General features: G+C 34.6%; 1 protein-coding gene across 1 annotated transcript in view; it reads right to left on the bottom strand.

Annotated features, from left to right (window-relative positions):
• LOC122403647 overlaps positions 1 to 19,887 on the bottom strand; it is a 157,864-nt gene that overhangs the window by 130,547 nt on the left and 7,430 nt on the right. The window contains exon 3 of the mRNA XM_043407272.1: positions 2,249 to 2,309. Coding sequence (XP_043263207.1) covers positions 2,249 to 2,309 — 61 coding nt within the window. The remainder of the gene's footprint in view (positions 1 to 2,248; positions 2,310 to 19,887) is intronic.

The raw sequence follows: 19,887 nt of genomic DNA, 5'->3' as shown, positions 1-19,887 counted from the left end.
CTCTAGCTTCGTCACTGGGCTTAAGTCGTGAGAACAAGGCTAAAGAACGATAACTTTAGAGGACGACCACTTTAACGCATACCGTCGAAATCCAGTTGATTTTCAAATCGTTTTACAACACTTCTAATAATGAAACGATTTTTATTAACAATTTTTACTATTTCTCTATAAGAATAATGCATTTTGTGTAAATTTAATATTATGTTTCCCTTTTAGTTTGTAGTTTCTTTACATGTTTTTAATATTTAACTAATTCTCGTTGCGTGTGAAATTATTGTAACAAACAGTTTGAGTAATTGTTTGAAAATTTATACAACTGTATTATAGTCGTGAAAAGAAATATTAACTAATATTTTTGTCAGCTCTCTTTTACCCGAAATACATCAAATTGACTTTCAACTAGCAAATACGGTGGCAATTGCACATTTCGTGCATTTAATTCGAAGTTAAAAACAATTTCTTAATTTTTATTCTATGTTTTTTCCACTTCAATGACTTTTTTAATGCCATCATATTTGCGATATACAACGATGTCGACTTACACATCTTTGAGATAAATAAATGATGTGTGACCAATATTTTAGGTTAAGAGGCGACAGAAAATTCGGCCATTTTTAAGCGGGAAATTGTCATTTCAAAAGATTCCTTGGCGAGACGGTGAAATTCCATCGGAATTCGCTGGTAAAAGGTAAAAGGCTGAAAGTGTTCGGTCGTTGGTTACAGAAGGAGGAGGGGAGGGGGGAGGGGACTTTCAATTCGTATCGATGTCGAGGAGGAAATCGTGTGCTCGTCTCTCGTTTCGTCCCGCTGGTGTCTCCTCTTCCGATCAGCTCCTCTCTTTCCCTCTCGTTAGCCGTACGAGAATGTAGGTCGCACGGCTACGTTCACCTTCCAGCTAAGCAATGTCTTCCAAGGAAGGTCGTCGTTCGTCTGGAAAGCCTCTCTTTCTTGACCATTCTTTTCCCTTTCTTTCGACCATCCTCCTAGAATGCTGGCAACGCAAAACCTTCGATCGAGTCGACCGATTTGCTTGCCAAGGGTGCGTATGTACTTCCCATCGACGATGATCCAAACTCTTTCTTTCCGATGATCTCATACGTGCAAGTAACAAAGATCAACTAGGTACTCACCAATTACTCATTCTTGAGTATCATCAATTTTCACAGTGATTATGAATCGCAACTTTCGCACGGAAAACAATGGGAAAACTTTTAGTATTCATTTTAATAATTCCTTCCGATATTGAACACGTAGAAACTGTATTTATAGCAATTAATAATTGATTGTACATCAAGGAATTAATAACATTCTTCAGAGGTCTAGAAATTGGTCCAACATCTTTTGTACGAAGCTTCTGATATTTTCAAAAGTAAATCTAACCTAAACCCCCTTTGTTTCCACGTTCCCCAATTTGAGATTTAGTAATTTTATTTTGTACAAATTCATGTGGAGATGCAAAATAAAATTGATTTGCTTATACCCCAAACTATACACACCTTTTTATTTTTACTTATTTATTGTTAATACAACAAATGATTAGCTGTATAGTTATTATTAGAGAAATTAAATTAAGAACAGATAATAATAATTATTAAATCTTTCTAATTATTTATTTCCTAACCTTAGTTTTCCTTCTTACTTAATACAAGTCTTCGTAGTAAAGAGCCACGTGTTATTCTTTACCATTAAATATTATTGTATTTCCTTATGGAGATCATTTGTATAATCAACGCTAATAAGAAGTGATTTGCGAAGGAAACGAAGAGAAAAACTCGGAATCGTTCCTGTCTTCAAAGGATTACTAGATCCAAGTGGTTAGTTGTGAAAAAACACAAATTAAGATGTCTCCCTAATTGGTCGGTCATTCGTGAGCTCACCAACGATACAAGTAATTAGTTCTAGTGTAATTAATTGAACGTCTCGATCAATCAACCGACCGACCGGTCTCTGGCAAGCTAATTAGTCTCGTTAATAAGTTGATTATTGTTCGTAGCATCATTGTCGTCGCTGGCTGATTGTGCTTTAGAAATCGCATCGCGTGGAAAACGTCCACCTATTTTTTTTTTAATCTGATCGTTGGTGTATTTGATCTGACAGGAAGCGTTTTCCACGGGAGAGAAAAGTTTGCTTTGTCGCAGCCAAGTCGCAAACTCCCGGGACACTCGAACAGAGGTTCTCGGTTAATTGACCCCCCCGCTAATTAGTTATCGTCGCGGCTGACAATTAGAAAGCGCCGTTGTATACTCACACGTAGGCACTAGCTGGGGTATTTGGGCCGCGTGTGTGGTGCTGTGCCTCGCTATTGTGATCTGGAAACAAAAAATAATGCCGTTCGTTAGATGGGTTAGGGAGTCGTTTGTCCCTAGATAAGCTGAAAACAACGGGCAGCGTGGGACACTCGAGCAGACATTGAGAGTTTCGAAAGTACATATTATTCTCTTTTACGCTTCAATTAGGCTACTATTATTTTTATTCTTCCAACAATTGCGCGACATATTGTATCGTAATTAAATGTTGGTTATATTTTAGTTCCTTCGTTACGGATGTGGTGTTGGTTAAGCTTATTCTAAACTCAAAGAAACTGAATACTTATCATCATTCAACATGGAAAATACGATACACATATTTTTTTAACCTTTTTACAGTGTAATAATATACGTATAAGTTTTTTTGTGTGTAACAATGTTTCAGTTACTAATATTCTAAAGATTATAATATAACTAGCATGCCCCGTCTCGGCTTCGCTCGACCTTGTGCAAAAGCAATTTAGAACCAGACGATCGTCCTGACATATATATCCGCGATAATGCAATTCTCTCGCGAGAAAGCGCTCGAGAAGCTTCGCCACCTGGCGGTAATATCGCAGTACTGCTACGGGCGAGGTATCGCGCGGGCCGAATACGTGCATGCGCGCGCAAGTAGACTGTCGTATACAGGGGTCACGTGGTCTGCCAAACAGTCGATCACATGAAATCTTTGCATATAAATTACATGTTAATAACGCGCTTCTGAGACATGCTACATAGCCTATGTCCGTCCTAGAGTATGCAGAAATATCGTGTCAAAATTTGAGGAAGATCGGTTCAATAGGTCTTGAGTTTTGCGCGAACATAAAAATCGGCTCTCTCTTTATATGATAGTATATATAGGGAAAACACACCATCATAAAAGTGCGCGTATAACGCATATTCGTAGAAATTTTTCGATGTTTTTTTTTTATAACCCATCAGTGAAAGTAGACCTTTCCAACGCATGTACACGTTTGAAAATCGGTTGAGTGGTTCTCGAGTTATAAAATCACGAACATAGGACAACTTATTTTTATATATATATAGAAGAGATAGATTTATACAGGGTGTTCTCGACCGCCTCTGGGAAATATTTTAATGGGAGATTCTAGAAGCTAAAATAAGACGACAATCAAGAATAGCAATTTATTGATTGAGGTTTCGTTAAAAAGTTATTAATGATTAAAGTTCCACTACCGCGCGCACGCAGCTGTTCGCAGACTGCCGTTCTACAAGCGGAACTTTAAACGTTAATAACTTTTTAACAAAGCTTCGATCAACAAATTGATAATCTTGATTTTCGTCTTATTTTGGCCTCTAGGATCTCCCATTAAAATTTTTCCCAGGTTTGGCAAAAAAAAACGAGTTTTTATGGTATGTAATAATAAAGACAAGAAACAGAATTTTTCAAACAATGAAGTATTATGAAAGTTACAGTGAAATATACAAGGTGTTCGGCCACTCCTGGAAAAAATTTTAATGGGAGATTCTAGAATCCAAAATAAGACGAAAATCGAGAATACCAGTTTGTTGATTGAGGCTTCGTTAAAAAGTTGTTAACCTTTAAAGTTCTGCCTGTAGAACGGCAATCTGCGAACAGCTGCGTGTGCACTATAGTGGAACTTCAAACGTTAATAACTTTTTAACGATGCCTCGATCAACAAATTGTTATTCTTGATTTTCGTCTTATTTTGGTCTCAAAAATCTCCCGTTAAAATTTTTCCCAGGGATGACCGAACACCCTGTATAATAATCCAGATAAAAAAAAGATGTCCGTAGCGAGAGATTCGATTAAGATTTATTAGTTCTAGATTCTACGACCACTTCTTCCCGGATTAAGACTGGCGTCATCGATGGAAAAGCGATTACGAAAATGTCAGACCAAACTTGATTCGTTCGACTCTCACCGTTCTCGCTGGCAGCGCGTATGAATCATGTGGAATACACGTAGAAACACGTTTCAGTTTCTCATCGATTAAGTGTTATTATAAACCAGCCGCGAGAGGTCCGTGGAAAAGATGTCGATAGAACGTAATTTTAAGGACAATCAAAGACGCTTTATCGCGTGAAACATAATTCGAACTGTTTCCCATCAATTAAAGTCTATTGGCTAAAACGAAGGCTTCGATAGAGATCGTAAAATCTCATCTAATAGGTAAAGCATAATCCGTAGAGAGGAGGCAAGTCATTGCTAACGTATCGACCGAGACCTTCGATATTCGCAGAAATTAATTTCAAATGTAATGAACGGCATCTGATACGATGAATAATAGGAAAGCAAGGAATCGAATAATTAATTTCACTAGTGAAACCCGAGATGTTCCTCACCACGCGAGGCTGTAAATAAGACTTAAAGATGAGTGCTTGTAAATGTAGTGAAGGCTGATTGGATAAAGAAAAGGCGCGTCGCAAACATGTTCTAAGCTTGGATCGTTCCTAATTACCGTATCCGGTAAAACACGCCAGTTTGCAAGACCATTTTACCATTAGTTGCAACTGGTTACATACGTCATGTAATTGCGTCCCGTTCTTGTAGGCGTTATCGTTTAGTAGCGTTGTTTCTTGGCTTCCGATGCTAAGAAATCATGATTGAAAATACATATGACGTAAACCAGGAGATAATTAAAAACGCATATCATGCGGGATTAAGTATGAATACATATTGCATACTTTTTGATGAAAGTTAAACTTCGCGTGTTGTAAGTAATTAAAAATTCAAATACATTTTACTTAAATGTGGCGACAACTCCCACGCTCGCCAACAGAGGTGCACGCTCATCATTTATCTTTCTCACAAGTACCTGCTCGATCTACCTTCTATTCACAGGTATACGATATGAAAATTGATACACGTGAATTTTCGAGGTCGGTGGTTACGAATTGCAAGTAAATATGATAAAAAACAAAATAGTGGATGCGTGTACGAAAAAAAGTGTCAAATTCGACAGGAACTAAGTATTCCAGAGTTTAGGAGGTCTCTGATTACAAATCCGTAATCAAAATTATAAAAAACTGTATGGTGGATATAAAATGGTGGTCGTACATGTGGCGTCGCCTTCCATGCTCGCCACCAGAGAGATTACGCTCTCACAAGCGCTCGACCGACCCCTCGGTTGGTATATGTATACACTCCTCGAACAACTTCCCAATATTCCAGTCGTCTAAGGCAGGACCTGCTAGAAAGCCTTACTGACGGTCCACTGGAAGGCCCGGACGAAACGCGCCCCCTCCTTTCCTTTTCTGTCCTCCTACGAATTCTCCGAGATCCCTACCCGCAGCGAAGCAGCGCCACACATCAGTACATACTTTCTTTGCCTATAACATTATTTCAATTCCAATTCGGAAGAATCGGTATATTTTCTGGATTTATAACGAAAGTAGTTTTAGCACTTGTATTGCTTCAGATTTTGCATAGAATATTTTTTCGTCTAGTGTACCCACAATTTCAGGGGGTGCCTCAAAAAAAATTCTAAAATCGAAAAATAAAGTCTATTGTCTATGCCTCGAAGCTGATTATTCCAAATAGATTTAGTATGACTAAGGGTGCTGCTCTACTTTGTTCGCAGAATGCAAAGATTGCCGAGAAAGAAGGAACGAAGGGAACCGCAGATAATTGGTGAAGGTGGAAAATATTCACATTGTGGAAGATTAGAGGCTTTGTAAACGTTCTCGAGCGTCGAGCGATCGCGGGGAACGTAGCAAGGGCACTCGAGACTCCTCTTACTCCCTCGACACACTTTTATTTTCCAATCCACGCCGATTTAGGTATCGGCAGAAACGAGTGAACTCGAACGACGACAGTGCTAAGTGACCGCAACGATCGCGGACTAGGTGAACGTGTAATTGTTCAACTCGATCAGTTGCAACTTGTTGCAGTTGATGCAAGCGTTACGTTTGCTTCGTTTCTTCTGCAGTTCTCGATGCGTTGATGTCTCCGGAGCAGATAAACGCAACCTTGAACTGGTTTAGACCTCCTAATAGGTGATGTGTCACGTATATGGGAATTCTGAATAAAAATCACAACTTTTAAGCTAATCAATTTTTTACTTAAGAACTAATAATTTTTTCAAAAGAATACCAAGGCACGTTAATCTATAGAAAAATATACATTTTCAAAAAAAGGAATTAAAGTGACCTAGATTTTTATCGAATAAAAAATGTTTTGCTAATTTTTAGTATTGCAATTTCTTGTCAACCGATTATTCACTAACTTTTGTTCGAAAAGTTTTTTTTAATGGTTTAACGAGAATGCCTGAAATATCGTATTTAGAAAAAAATTCAAAACTTTGCATTCGTATAACATTTTTTCTTATTTTTTAAAAATAAAATATAAAATATATTTAAAATAAACATTGTTTATTATATTAACTTTAACGCCTTAATAATGGTTTTGATTTTGATTCTCTCCGTTTCGGGCAAATTTGGGTAGCTAAAATTGGCGTTAAATTAAAGTTTAATGTATCCTAAATTAATATTCAGGAAATCACGGCGGTACTTTTTTCTTAAACTTAATTAAAAGTTAATAAACATTTAATATAAAAAATTTGAACAAATTCATTAATATTCTTAATAAATTCTTTTGCACTTTAAAGTGTACTAAATTGCTAAACATAACCTATCAAAATCAAGTGTTTAAAAAAATGCACCGAAAATCGCAATCTGGGATTATTTTTTATGACAAACTGGCAAATTCAGTAAAAATAATTGATAGTATTAAAATTTACGTTCCTTTACTAGTATTTTAAGGTATAAGAATTTATAAAATACAATATCTGTAGGATATAAACAACAGTCATTTCTGTAAAATATTATATAAAATAAAATAAAACCGGAAAAAATTTATTTTGTTATAAAATTGTATAATATAGTTATTACACAAAACCTAATTCTACTTGTACATCTACATATAATAAATGCTAGTGGAATTTTTATTGTCGAAACGAACCAAGTGGGCAAGTTGGTTATAAATCTTGTTAAACACGGCGAATGAAACGCAAGTCGGATCTCGATGGAAAGCGAGACCTTGCAATACGTTTTTCGCGTCGAGAGTCGTAGACACGTAAATGCGAGTATTAGAGAAATTGTCTAATAAACACCGACGTCAGCGTCGTTAAATGTATATGTAAATACATCAGTGTGCACCGATGAAAGTGGTTTAACGAGTCAGCAGCCATTTTGTGGGCACTCTTAGCTAGGATACACATTAGTTTTTCAAAAGAGAATCGAAATGCAAACATACCCCCGAAATCCTACCCACATTCTAAAAAAAATTCAAGGTGTGAAATTTTTCGACGGGAAAAAAAAATTTTAAATCATTTTGGAAAAATTATTTTCCGTTGCGGGGTCAATTACAATCATTTTTAGTGAATAGACATATCCCCAAAATCTTGCGCATTTTCAAGACAAAAAATTCAGTACGGACGGAGCTTTAAACGTTAATAATTTTTTAACAACGCCTCCATCAACAAATTGGTATTCTTGATTTTTGTCTCCTTTTGGCGTCTAGATCGCACTTTAAAATTTTTCCCAGGGATGGCCGAACACCCTGTATAATAAAGATCATAACCTACAATTTGTAAACTCGTTCTTCTCAAAATGACATTTTTGAACAGAACTGTAAGTTTATACAGAATCATACAATTTCACATTACCACAACGAGTCAGCTCTAAAGGCAAAATATTTTTAACTAGCATGCCCCGTCTCGGCTTCGCCCGACCTTGAGCAAAAGCAATTTATGATCAGACGATCGTCCTGACATATATATCCGCGATAATGCAATTCTCTCGCGAGAAAGCGCTCGAGAAGCTTCGCCACCTGACGGTAACATCGCAGTACTGCTACGGGCGAGGTATCGCGCGGGCCGAATATGCGCAAGGAGACTGTCGTATACAGGGGTCACGTGGTCTGCCAAATAGTCGTACACATGAAATCTTTGCATATAAATTACATGTTAATAACGCGCTTCTGAGACATGCTACATAGCCTATGTCCGTCCTAGAGTATGCAGGAATAACGTGTCAAAATTTGAGGAAGATCGGTTCAATAGGTCTTGAGTTTTGCGCGAACATAAAAATCGGCTCTCTCTTTATATAATAGTATAGTTGTTTACGAGGAAAAATGGCGGGCATGAAAGAGCCCCATGTGAGATAAAATACATATGTATTTTATATGTTTCTATTCAAATAAAGAATTTGTGAAAACAGTTATAGTTTAATTATATTGGGTGATTCAGCTAAGTGGATTCACTTAAATATGACTTCTAGTAATAGTTGTAGATAAAAAACATTCTCAAGAAGTAGTTGCAGTATTTTATGGAACACGTTTAATCCCAGAAAAAATTTCATCTCTTTGTTAATTCTTTTATTGTACGAGATTTCAATGTCATCGATATTTTTTCCCTTGAATTCTTACAGAGTATAAAAAATAGTTTCCTGAGCCCAGCTCTAAAAGAACACAACAAAGAAAAAAATGGAGGAGGAAACTCGCGTCTCGAAAGTCTCGGCGTCGTGGAAGGTCAGTCCTGGACGGATTCCTTCGGATGATGGAACTCTTGGTGCCATATATGGTCGGAATCATCGAGTCGTTATGCTGGCTGTGCACGCAGAAGCCTTGTTTTCATCGACATCACGGAGAAATGTTTCCACTCACGTACGTCGTGTTTGATCCAATTATACATAATCGCAAGGATGCAGTACAAACTGCGGACCCAGTTACGCATAAGTGCGCGGGGCTGTTGCCTCAAGGATGAGCCTAATCGATGGGCGGACTGCGTATAAACTGCGCGAGCCTACATTCGTAGACGCACGTTTACATATCTTTCAAGGATGAACATTGGAAAACAATCGAAGCAAGTAATGACACAATACAGGAGTCTGTCTACGAAGAACATTAATCTAATACTCTTGTACATATTACACTGGTGGACAAAATGATAAAGTATCTCCACTATTTTCCGAGATACATAAACATCTAGTGGATTCTCGTTGAAAATGAATATAGGGTGTTCGGCCACCCTTGGGAAAAATTTGAATGGGAGATTCTAGAGGCCAAAATAAGACGAAAATTAAGAATAACAATTTTTTGATTGAGGCTTCGTTATAATGCTGAAAAAATTATTTTTCGTTGCGTGGGTCAATTATGATCATTTTTGGTCAATACACATACCCTCGAAATCCTACGCACTTTCGAGAAAAAAATTCTATACCGAAAATATACTGTGTGGTACAAAAGAAAATTACGAAAAAATAATAAGTCGAAGATGAATGAGTACACTTTCATATTAAATTATAATACAGATATGAGAAATAGAAACGAAAAAGTGAGGTTAATTCGCCTCCTACTCAATTTTGTAAATAACTACTTACTATTCAACTTTTTTTACTTAAATCTCTTTATATTAACTGTATGTTTGCAATAAAAACTATTTAACAAGGGGCAATAATTTATACAAACGCGTTAAGTAAGCGCAATTATTAAATTCTCTACTTTCACACGAAACACGTGTTATGCGTATACGCGATCGGTAATTTATCATACATACAATTCTGTTCGAACCAATATATAAAATTATTTTCCGGTAGATGTCGTCCAGTCAATGAGTAAGTACAAATATGTGTATATACAGGGTGAGGCATTTTAAACAGGTCACCTGAATAACTCGCTTGTTTTTGAAGATAGGAGAAAATGCATTAGACCAAACTTATTTGGTATCGGGGGGCTCATAATCTGGTATTACCAATTTTTTTGTAGGTGGAGGCGTCAAGGAGATATGAAGGTCAACTTTGTTTTTTTAAATGGAACAGTATATTTTATTACTTACATTCTGATAGAGTGTTTCAAGGCGAATACAATGACCTATTATTAAGGTCATTCAAGGTCACCCAAAGTCAACTGCAATAGAAAATAAATTGTGTCAAAGCACTCTTCGAACACTTGGATACTTTGATACTGCTATTACAAGTGTTCAAAATGGCGACCTTGAACATGGATACATAGTCTAAATCGTTGCAATACTGATGACACTGCCTGGCAAATTTCATTTGTATCTATTACAGAGCAAGCTCTTCTTATACGTTCTTGCATGTCAAGTTTGGTAGTTGGTTTTTCGCGGTACACTTCTGCCTTTAATTTTCCCCACAAATAAAAATCGAGAGGTGTCAGGTCTGGGGATCGTGCCGGCCATTTGTTACTTCCTGATCGACCTACCCAAGAATCTCCAAATTTTCTATTTAGAAATTCTGTAACATTGCGTGCTGAATGAGCAGGGCATCCGTCTTGCTGGAACCACATGGATTGTCGTATGTCCAGTGAAGTGTCTTCTAACAATTCTGGCAAAACGTCTTCTAAGATTCTCAGGTACTTACTACTATTTAGCGTGCCATCAATAAAATATGGACCAATTATTTTATTATGAAGAAGACCGCACCAGACGTTTACAGACCAAGGTCTCTGTTTGTCGACTTCTCTCAACCATCGTGGATTATCTACCGACCAGTAGTGCATGTTGTGACGGTTAATTGCTCCATGGTTTGTAAATGTGGCCTCATCGGTAAATAACAATTTACTCAAGAACATTTCATCGTCTTGTAGTTTTTGTAAGCCCCATTCACAAAATTGTAAACGTTTTGTATAATCATTTTCAGTTAATTGTTGATGAAGTGATATGTGGAACGGATGAAATTTGTTAATGTGTAATATTCGTAAAATACTTCGTTGACTGATGCCACTTTCGCGTTCCAGTTGTCTTGTACTAACATGTGGATCTTGTATTACAGCTGCTACAATATTTATCGAGTTTCCATCATCAGTTGCTCGTTTGGCAAGATTACGTGTTTTGTTATCCACAGTTCCAGTTTCTTGGAACTTTTTTATAATGTTTGTAAAGACAGAAAGTGAAGGTCTATTATTACGATCGGGAAATCTTTCACTATACACACGTACCGCTTCCCTCATAATTCTATGACATTCACCATAAATAAGAACCATTTCTACTTTCTCTGCTATCGTGTAACGCATTTTAGAAAACTAAACACTTAGACTGAATAAATGTTACGAAGCTGTGCTCTAGTCGGTAGTAAAATTACCAATAATGTTTGAGGATACGGATAAGCGTACAATGTGATTGAATGTTTGTTTATCTTTTGTGACCCGTGTCACGCAATACACACACGTGATACACAAGTATTCGAAATGTACTCTGACACAATTTATTTTCTATTGCAGTTGACTTTGGGTGACCTTGAATGACCTTAATAATAGGTCATTGTATTCGCCTTGAAACACTCTATCAGAATGTAAGTAATAAAATATACTGTTCCATTTAAAAAAACAAAGTTGACCTTCATATCTCCTTGACGCCTCCACCTACAAAAAAATTGGTAATACCAGATTATGAGCCCCCCGATACCAAATAAGTTTGGTCTAATGCATTTTCTCCTATCTTCAAAAACAAGCGAGTTATTCAGGTGACCTGTTTAAAATGCCTCACCCTGTATACAATTGGACATGAAAAGTTAATCTGGTAACACTAGATTAGGATGCCAATTTGTCTCGTTTTACTTGAGATAGTCCCCTTACTTGTAAAATTTTCCAAGGCCCCAAGTTTATACGAAATGTTCCGTTTTTTTTATAGAAATATGTATATTTTTCAAAAAATTAAATTATTTATTGACTATAATTGGACGAAATTTAAATATAAATACAAATGAATAGGCAAAGAAAACTTATTATATTATATATATTATATAATAATTATTTTCAACAAATTCAATATTAGAAAAAATTATGGAAATGGAGAAAACGGGGTACGAATCTGAAAATGATTTTAAAATAAATTGAAATCATCAAGTTCAAATTAAGTAACTTTTAAGCTTTTAATTATTAGTTAAATAAAAATAAATTCATATTGTTGCAATATTCTCGTTCGTTATTCATACAAATTATTATTTACCTAGGTTTCGAGAGTAATAAATTACAAAAATGGGACAAAATTGCGAGTTTTGAAAATTTCAAAATTTTTATGTGTTTAAAACGTTTTCATCAAGTGGATCAATGGGTAACCGGATCGACGTGGTCACGGATCTAGCGTAGGCAGAGGTCTCCTTGAAAACGTCTCCCATCGCTCGATCCTGATGCCGTAATGCGAATCACATTAGTCACTCGCCTCTGAGCGATTGCTGTATCACCATGTGAGAGTGTTTCAATGACGTCAGTCTTGTACGCTTTAGGGTAGAACGCGTTTGAATCAGCACTCCAGGCAATAACACGCGATATTTCTCTACCAGATTTACCTTCTCCTTTAGATTCAATCTGAATTGTCGGAATTCATCCTTCGAGCAAAGAGGAAAGAATTAAACTAGGTCCAAAATCGAGAGTAATTGACGCCTTACATCAAAGTTGGCGATTTCTAATAATTTTACTACTAGAATTGGAATCAATTTTTTCATAGGTGAACGTATAGAGAACATATGAAGCTCATTAATGTTTTCTTTAACAGGATCGTGTATTTCTTATCGCACGAATCGATGCACCTAAAGGATGTATTTTATTCTTGACTTTTCAAACAATCGATTCATTCTTTTCACATTTTCATGAAAAACAGTTAAATGTGCAATATCCTGTGTCCAACTCCTTGTTTTTTTCATATTTTTTTGGCTTGCGAGAATGATAAGGAACATTAAAACATCAATAATTAAATTTCAAAACATTCTCATTTTTGTAATTATTGATTTTTTATTTTCATTTTAGTACCTGCTATAGTCCAACTCATCCTAATTAACAGTCTTGCTTAATTTAACTATACAGAGTGTTTGGCCACCCTTGGGAAAAATTTTAATGGGGTATTTTAGAGGTCAAAATACGACGAAAATCAAGAATACCAATTTGTTATTGCAGGCTTCGTTAAAAAGTTATTAACTTTTAAAGTTCCACCCGTACTGAATTTTTTTCTCGAAAATGCGCAGGAATTCAGGGGTATATCTATTCACCAAAAATGATTGTAATTGACCCCCGCAACCGAAAATAATTTTTCCAAAACGTTTTGAAATTTTTTTTTTTCGTCGCAAAATTTCACACCTTCTCGAATTTTTTCTAGAAAGTGGATAGGATTTCGAGGGTATGTCTATTCACCAAAAATAATTGTAATTGACTCCCGCAAACAAAAATAATTTTTCCAGAACAATTTGAAATTTTTTAATTTAATTGTTAATAACTTTTTAACAAAGCCTTAGTTAAGAAATTGATATTCTTGATTTTCATCTTATTTTGGCTTCTAGAATCTCCCATTAAAATTTTTCCGAGGGATGGCCAAACACCCTGTATACATGCAAAATGATATTATTAATATTTTACTTTAAAACAGTTTGTACATATTCCACAAATGTCAATAAATATAGGATATTTTGAATAAAAAAGTTGTATAGTTCTTTGCCAAAAAATGATCAAAATACTTTCATTTCTCTCCTTATTTACTTTATTATACAATAATAATATTTAATAATACCATATTAATATTGAGGATAAGTACTTTTTGCTTGGAAAATTAGTTTCTTTCCTACTATGTAAGGATCTGGAACCCGTCAATTTGGTATACTTGTAGCTACAGAACTCGTAAATATTATTTATTAGCAATTCGTGTTAAATTTTATTGATGTAATGGACATATATCCTAATTAAAAGAGAAAGTGCATTTTAATCTAACCGTAAACGTGACGGCTTTCAATAAAAATATGTCAAATCAATTTCTTTGAGTCCTAAAATTTTAATTCATTATAAATATACTGCAGGACATAATTATAAGTTCACCTAATTTTTTGGTGTTTTCTGTGGTTTACGACTGAAATTATTTATTTTCTGTTTGTAAAATTACATAAAAATTCGTGGAAAATAATATTACGACATCAATTTTTGCATTATTTATATGTATACACAATTATTTTGACTATTTAGAAAAATTACGTTTTCCAGTTAGACAAAGGTATAAGTATAACAATTTTTATTAATTACATTTTGTTTTCATAGCTTCCAATTACCTGTACAGAAGCAAGCTAGTGAAACATTAACAAAGAAAATGACCAAAATTTCAGATAATAAATTACCAATTGATGATTAATCACAAAACAGCATCGATTAATTATTAAAAACTATTTTTTGCTATAATTTTATATTACATAAATTGTTTTCTATAGGTAAACTTATACTTTTGTCCAACTAGAAAACAGCATTTTCTTAAATAGTTATAATAATTTAGTATACAGACAAGTAGTACAAAAATTTATTTCCTAGAATTATTTTTCATGTATCTTTATACATATACATAATCTTGCAAAGGAAGAATTGATATCGGAGAAAAAAGAGGTGAATTTATAATTTTGTCTAATATTTTGCTGGTAGCTGTTAAATAATTTTAGAATGATCAGCGACCAAGGTCAATGTATTTCCTTGATGAATTTCCCCAGCTAAAAAGGTAGTAAAAAGCTTTGAAAGACATTCGAGAAGAAAGCACATCCTGGAACCAATGAAAAACAGTTTCGATGTAAGTAAAAGGAAACACACGAGGTTTATTTTCCAGGACGAAAGTTCACGCGCAGTTTTCCGGCGTTGGTGAACGTGTGAACTGCTCGTAAGAGAGCATTTATCGGCGCACTTCCGGTATCGAGTCTCCTACCGCAGTGAAACGTTTGTGAAAACGGGCACCAGCCTCTCCGGGATAGATCTCAGCTAGATATTTAAAAGAACATAGAGTAAAAGTGGGCGTGGCTGTTCCGAACGGATTGTCTCTCCTTTTCGTGCACGCGAAACGCTCGCGTAAATATTTGCGAATTACTTCGACATTTCTGCTTCCTCAACGATCATTTTTACGCAACAATTTTTCAACTCTTTTACCACACCGCCCTCTAATCCAAAACCATTACTTTAAAAAATATAAATTAAATTTAAGAAGCTACACCACTGTGAAAATTACAAAAAGACGAGATTTTCTTTTACGATATTTTCCTAAACGGTGTACACGTCATCTCGGGCTGTAATTAATCAATCGACTTGAAATTTTAAACACGTGCTTAGAAAAATAGTAACTTTGGCGATATAAATAAAAACAGTGCAGATTTTTGTGAAATAAGCAGCAAAAACGTTTAAAAATGTTTTTTTTTTAATAGGCACTAACTACGCTTTAATAAATACTATATAATTTATGAAAAAAATTTTTTTTTATTTCTGACAACTATAGTAATATTTTTTTATTTCATTTTTAATGTATACTTATTGGGATCTATATTAATCAGTGGCCCCAAAATAGATAGAATAAGAAGTATTAGTAATTCTATCAGAATTAATTCTCAAAGTTCGCTGTATTTTTTAGGGCGTCGCATTGATGCAACCCTCTAATTCAGCCAGAACTTTCCAGTAGACCTAATATATGTATATTAATATTCATAGACAAAACTGTAAAGGTAGAGATGTGTGGGGAACGGAACATCGTAATTCATTTGGAAATCAATGAAGCACACTACTACTGCAAAATTCCTAGAATTACTTTTTATTATTTGCACTCTCAAGCAACGTACTCGAAACTTTTTAGAGTTAGCTTCTTTTTTCAATTCTTGCCAAACACGCAGTATCTTACGAAGAAGAAATCTGTTTGGGAATATTTGCTCGAAGGCAACGAGCTTGAAAAACGAAAAGAATGGTATTTGAAGAGCAAGACTAACCGTTAGTAATCTGAATGAAAGTCCTAGCCAGTTCTAGTCGGAATAACAGTGATTCTGCCGTTTTAGTTAATTGCGCGCACTTGAGGGAACCGGCCGCGGTCCCAATCGGTGTTAAACCCAAGTTTAATCGTAATTGTCGATTATTAAACGTTGCACAAGCCCTAGATTACCACTTTCCGAACAGGTTAACGACATCAAACCCGCCGGTCTTTGTCAAGAGGACATCGCTTTGTCTTCAGACACGATGTTCAACGTGATTATCATGGGAGAAACGACCGTTTCCCCAAATTATCTCTCCTAACCTTCATCCCAAGAGAACCCATTCTTATGAAGCAAGAAAGCTCATAATTCTCATTACCAACAAAAAAAATAATCGTACGTGTATTCGATGCGTATCGTACCTACTTGTGGAAGAAGATAACCTACAAAACGAGACTGAGTGTTTTTCTCCAAATACAAAATGGCGGATTGAGAAACAATGAATCTTAATTTTGAAAATTTCAGTTAATATTATTTTTCAAATCTTAAAGAAACCGTCTTCTTTAAGTTTTCTTTATTGTTAATTAAAATATAACTTTATTCCTTACCGAGAAATGATACTTTCCCCCTAAAAATAACTAAAAAGCTACTGGAACCTTATGAACTGTCCTTGCTAAGTAATGGCCTGGGTTGGCCTGATCTTTTAAGATAATTTAAAGTTCTAAAGCGAAAACAAAACAATAACAACTAATAAATAATTTTTAAACTTAAGATGTAATTCGTATCGTACGATAACTCGGGTTTCTGATAATTATACCTTGAAAACTGAGATTGAAGGACAATAGTTTTTTACTCTAGAACAATCAGTGACCTTCCACTTTCAGCATACATCAAAGCCTTTGAAATCGGCGAGGTCGTTGACACGGTACATAATTATGGGCTAATTATCGCAGTCAGACAGAAAGTCAAATATAAATAATAAATCTCATAAATGAAATGAAATGTTTAAATAAAAAATTCGTTATGATAGAATCAAGAATTTTGTTGTAGAATTAATAATACCATTTACTGTTGATTAACTATTATATAATAATAATTTTAATAAAATGTAAGATGGATGTAAGTATTACAAATTCAATCTACCTTTGCCTTTACAGAAACAAAACCGTAAATAAATAAAGTTTATGAAATTAAATTTATTGTCAAATTTAATTTAAATACCATACTTTATATTAATTAATTTTTTAGTATAATATTGTACAATTTTTACCTTATCATGGCGTAATTTTATTCACTACAAAGAAAGTAAATATTTTGTTGTACATTATATTACTATAAAATATCTCATTAAAAAAAAGTATACTATTTACATGTTTGTATAATTCACAACACTTGTTTTGAATATTTTAAACAAAGCTATGTCTGATATTAATGCCGAATTAGTATTCGGACATTGTAGAATATAGCAAGTTATGCGAGCTATTACTTCGATCGTAAGATATAATTTGTAAACGTTATAGTCTACATACAGAGTGTTCGGCCACCCCTGGGAAATATTTTAATGGGTGATTCAAGAGGCCAAAATAAAACGAAAATCAAGAATACCAATTTGCTGATGGAGGCTTCGTTAAAAAGTTATTAACGTTTAAAGCTCCGCGTGTACAGAATTTTTTTCACGAAAATGCGCAAGATTTCGGGAGTATGTCTATTCACCAAAAATGATTGTAATTGACCCCCGCAACCGAAAATGATTTTTCAAAAACGATTTGAAATTTTTGAATTTAATTGTTAATAACTTTTTAACGAAGCCTCCACCAACAAATTGGTATTCTTGATTTTTGTCTTATTTTGGCTTCTAGAATCCCCCCTTAAAATTTTTCCCATGGGTGGCCGAACACCCTGTATAGTGTCCTGAGTCTCGAAAATATAATTTTTAATTTTAGATTACATTTTTGAAAGATGCAAGAATTGTATAAAGTATAGTGAAGAAGATACAAAAGCCAAAAGCAAATCCAGCCAGAACAAAGCCAACAAAAAAGTTTTGAATAAAGAAATATTATTATAAACCTTTTGGTAAAAGTTACTTTTTTTTACTATTTATTAGGAGCGCAAAAAATGTTGTTAATCAGAAACAAATGAAAATGTAGCTTTAAGTAGTTTTAAGGAGTAAAAGTCGTTGGTTGCCATTAATATACGCATAGTTCCATGTTACTTTCATATCTCAAGTACCCCTCGCAAGAATAAATTCAACTGCAATTCTGTCTGGTATATTAAAGCAACAGTTTGAGCGGGTCGTTGCGAGCCAGTTAACGCTAATTTTAAGCAGAAAAATTACGGAGTATGGAAAATATTGTGGCCACTCGACACAATTTCCCGGCAGACGGTTTTGCGGGATGTTGTGGTAACAAAGGATTACATAATTTGCCACATTCCTTGCCAACATACTAAGCTCGCCACGTTTGCTTCTTGTACGACACGATACGAGAGAAAGTATTGCGCACGCACACGCGAGTTCGACTCGCCGCGGCAATCGAAATCGAAATCGAAAGAAAATGGACGGCACTCGGCGAATCGATTGTCCAGCTGTTCAACGGACCAACAATACTCTCGATCGATTCGTGACAAATTAGATAATTTAGGACTCGATACTGTAGGCCAGAACCTTTCCCATTCCTTAGTATTCTCCACTTCTTAGTCACGACTTTCTAATGAATGAGTAAATAAATTTACTGCGACATTTTGAATACTAGAATTTCTTGAGACCGTAGGGTGTAAGATTAAAGAGATTAAAATACAGAATTATATAAAGTAATAATTATTAATTCAGTTAAATCAACAAAATGATAAAGTTTGTAATCGATGGACCAATTTAATCGTAAAACGAAAAATAACTAAAAGTTATTAAATAAAATTACTAAATAAAATTTTCTATATTAGTTATTGAATGAAGCCAATCGTTCAAAGTGTTATAAATGGAATTATTAAAGAAATTGAGACATACAGTAATACAAGAAAAAGGTTTGCAAAAGTATCAAGAAAAGTAAAATTTTCTGTTACGATAAAGCATCGTACAATTAGCTCTATGAGGACGTATGAAATTAACAATGTCATACACGTAAAGAATAGGTTAAAAGAGTAATGATAGAGGCATCGACAGTGAAAGAGTACGACGATTATTAAGATAAGCTGGTGTGAAAGAAAGAACCAAAGTTACGTAACTGCTTCCAACAAAACATTACAGGATAGTATGAATAAAATTTACCAAACAGTATGTGAACTTCGCTACGTAAGATTAGGAACACGAAATGAGGACAGATTACAACAAAATATAGTAATTGAAAAATATAGTAACACCTTTCCCCTTTAAATCCCCTTCAAAGGGTTACATACCTTTATTATTATTTTTGAGTTGTATCATTTTTTAAAAGTATTATAATATCCTCAACGACTACTTCTTTCAATTTTTCATCGGGTAGAAGGGTGAAACTTTAAACGCGATTTTCTCGAAACTGTGTTTCAAAAATCGGTACCAGAAAAATGTTCTATAGTTACTGTTCGATGCTATATCCATATCATAGGATTTTAAAAATTGATGGATTACCAACAATATAGAAATAATCAATATTTTCAAAATTGGCTGTGACAAGCACTAATTTTATACATGTACTTTAACATACAATTTTTATTTTTTATTTCAGATCACGGTTAACAAAGATATCCCTGGTACCGCAAAAGTTATTTTTAAAAACACCGTTCTTTGTGTCAAATATTGTTAAAACCATGTTGTACGAACAATAACTTCTATTTAAAGAAAAAAGTCTAATTTGAATCGTTATGTACATTTCTTAATTTCGACCTATTCTTATTAAACCCTCCAAAGGTATGTTACCCGTTAAGTAGAAAGGCGCTTTTG

This window comes from Colletes gigas, unplaced genomic scaffold (genome assembly GCF_013123115.1).
Source record: "Colletes gigas isolate AHSC1104 unplaced genomic scaffold, ASM1312311v1 Colletes_gigas_Sc00067, whole genome shotgun sequence".
NCBI lineage: Eukaryota > Metazoa > Arthropoda > Insecta > Hymenoptera > Colletidae > Colletes > Colletes gigas.
Note: the sequence above shows the minus strand (reverse complement) of the source record. Positions and strands in the feature narration are given on the sequence as shown.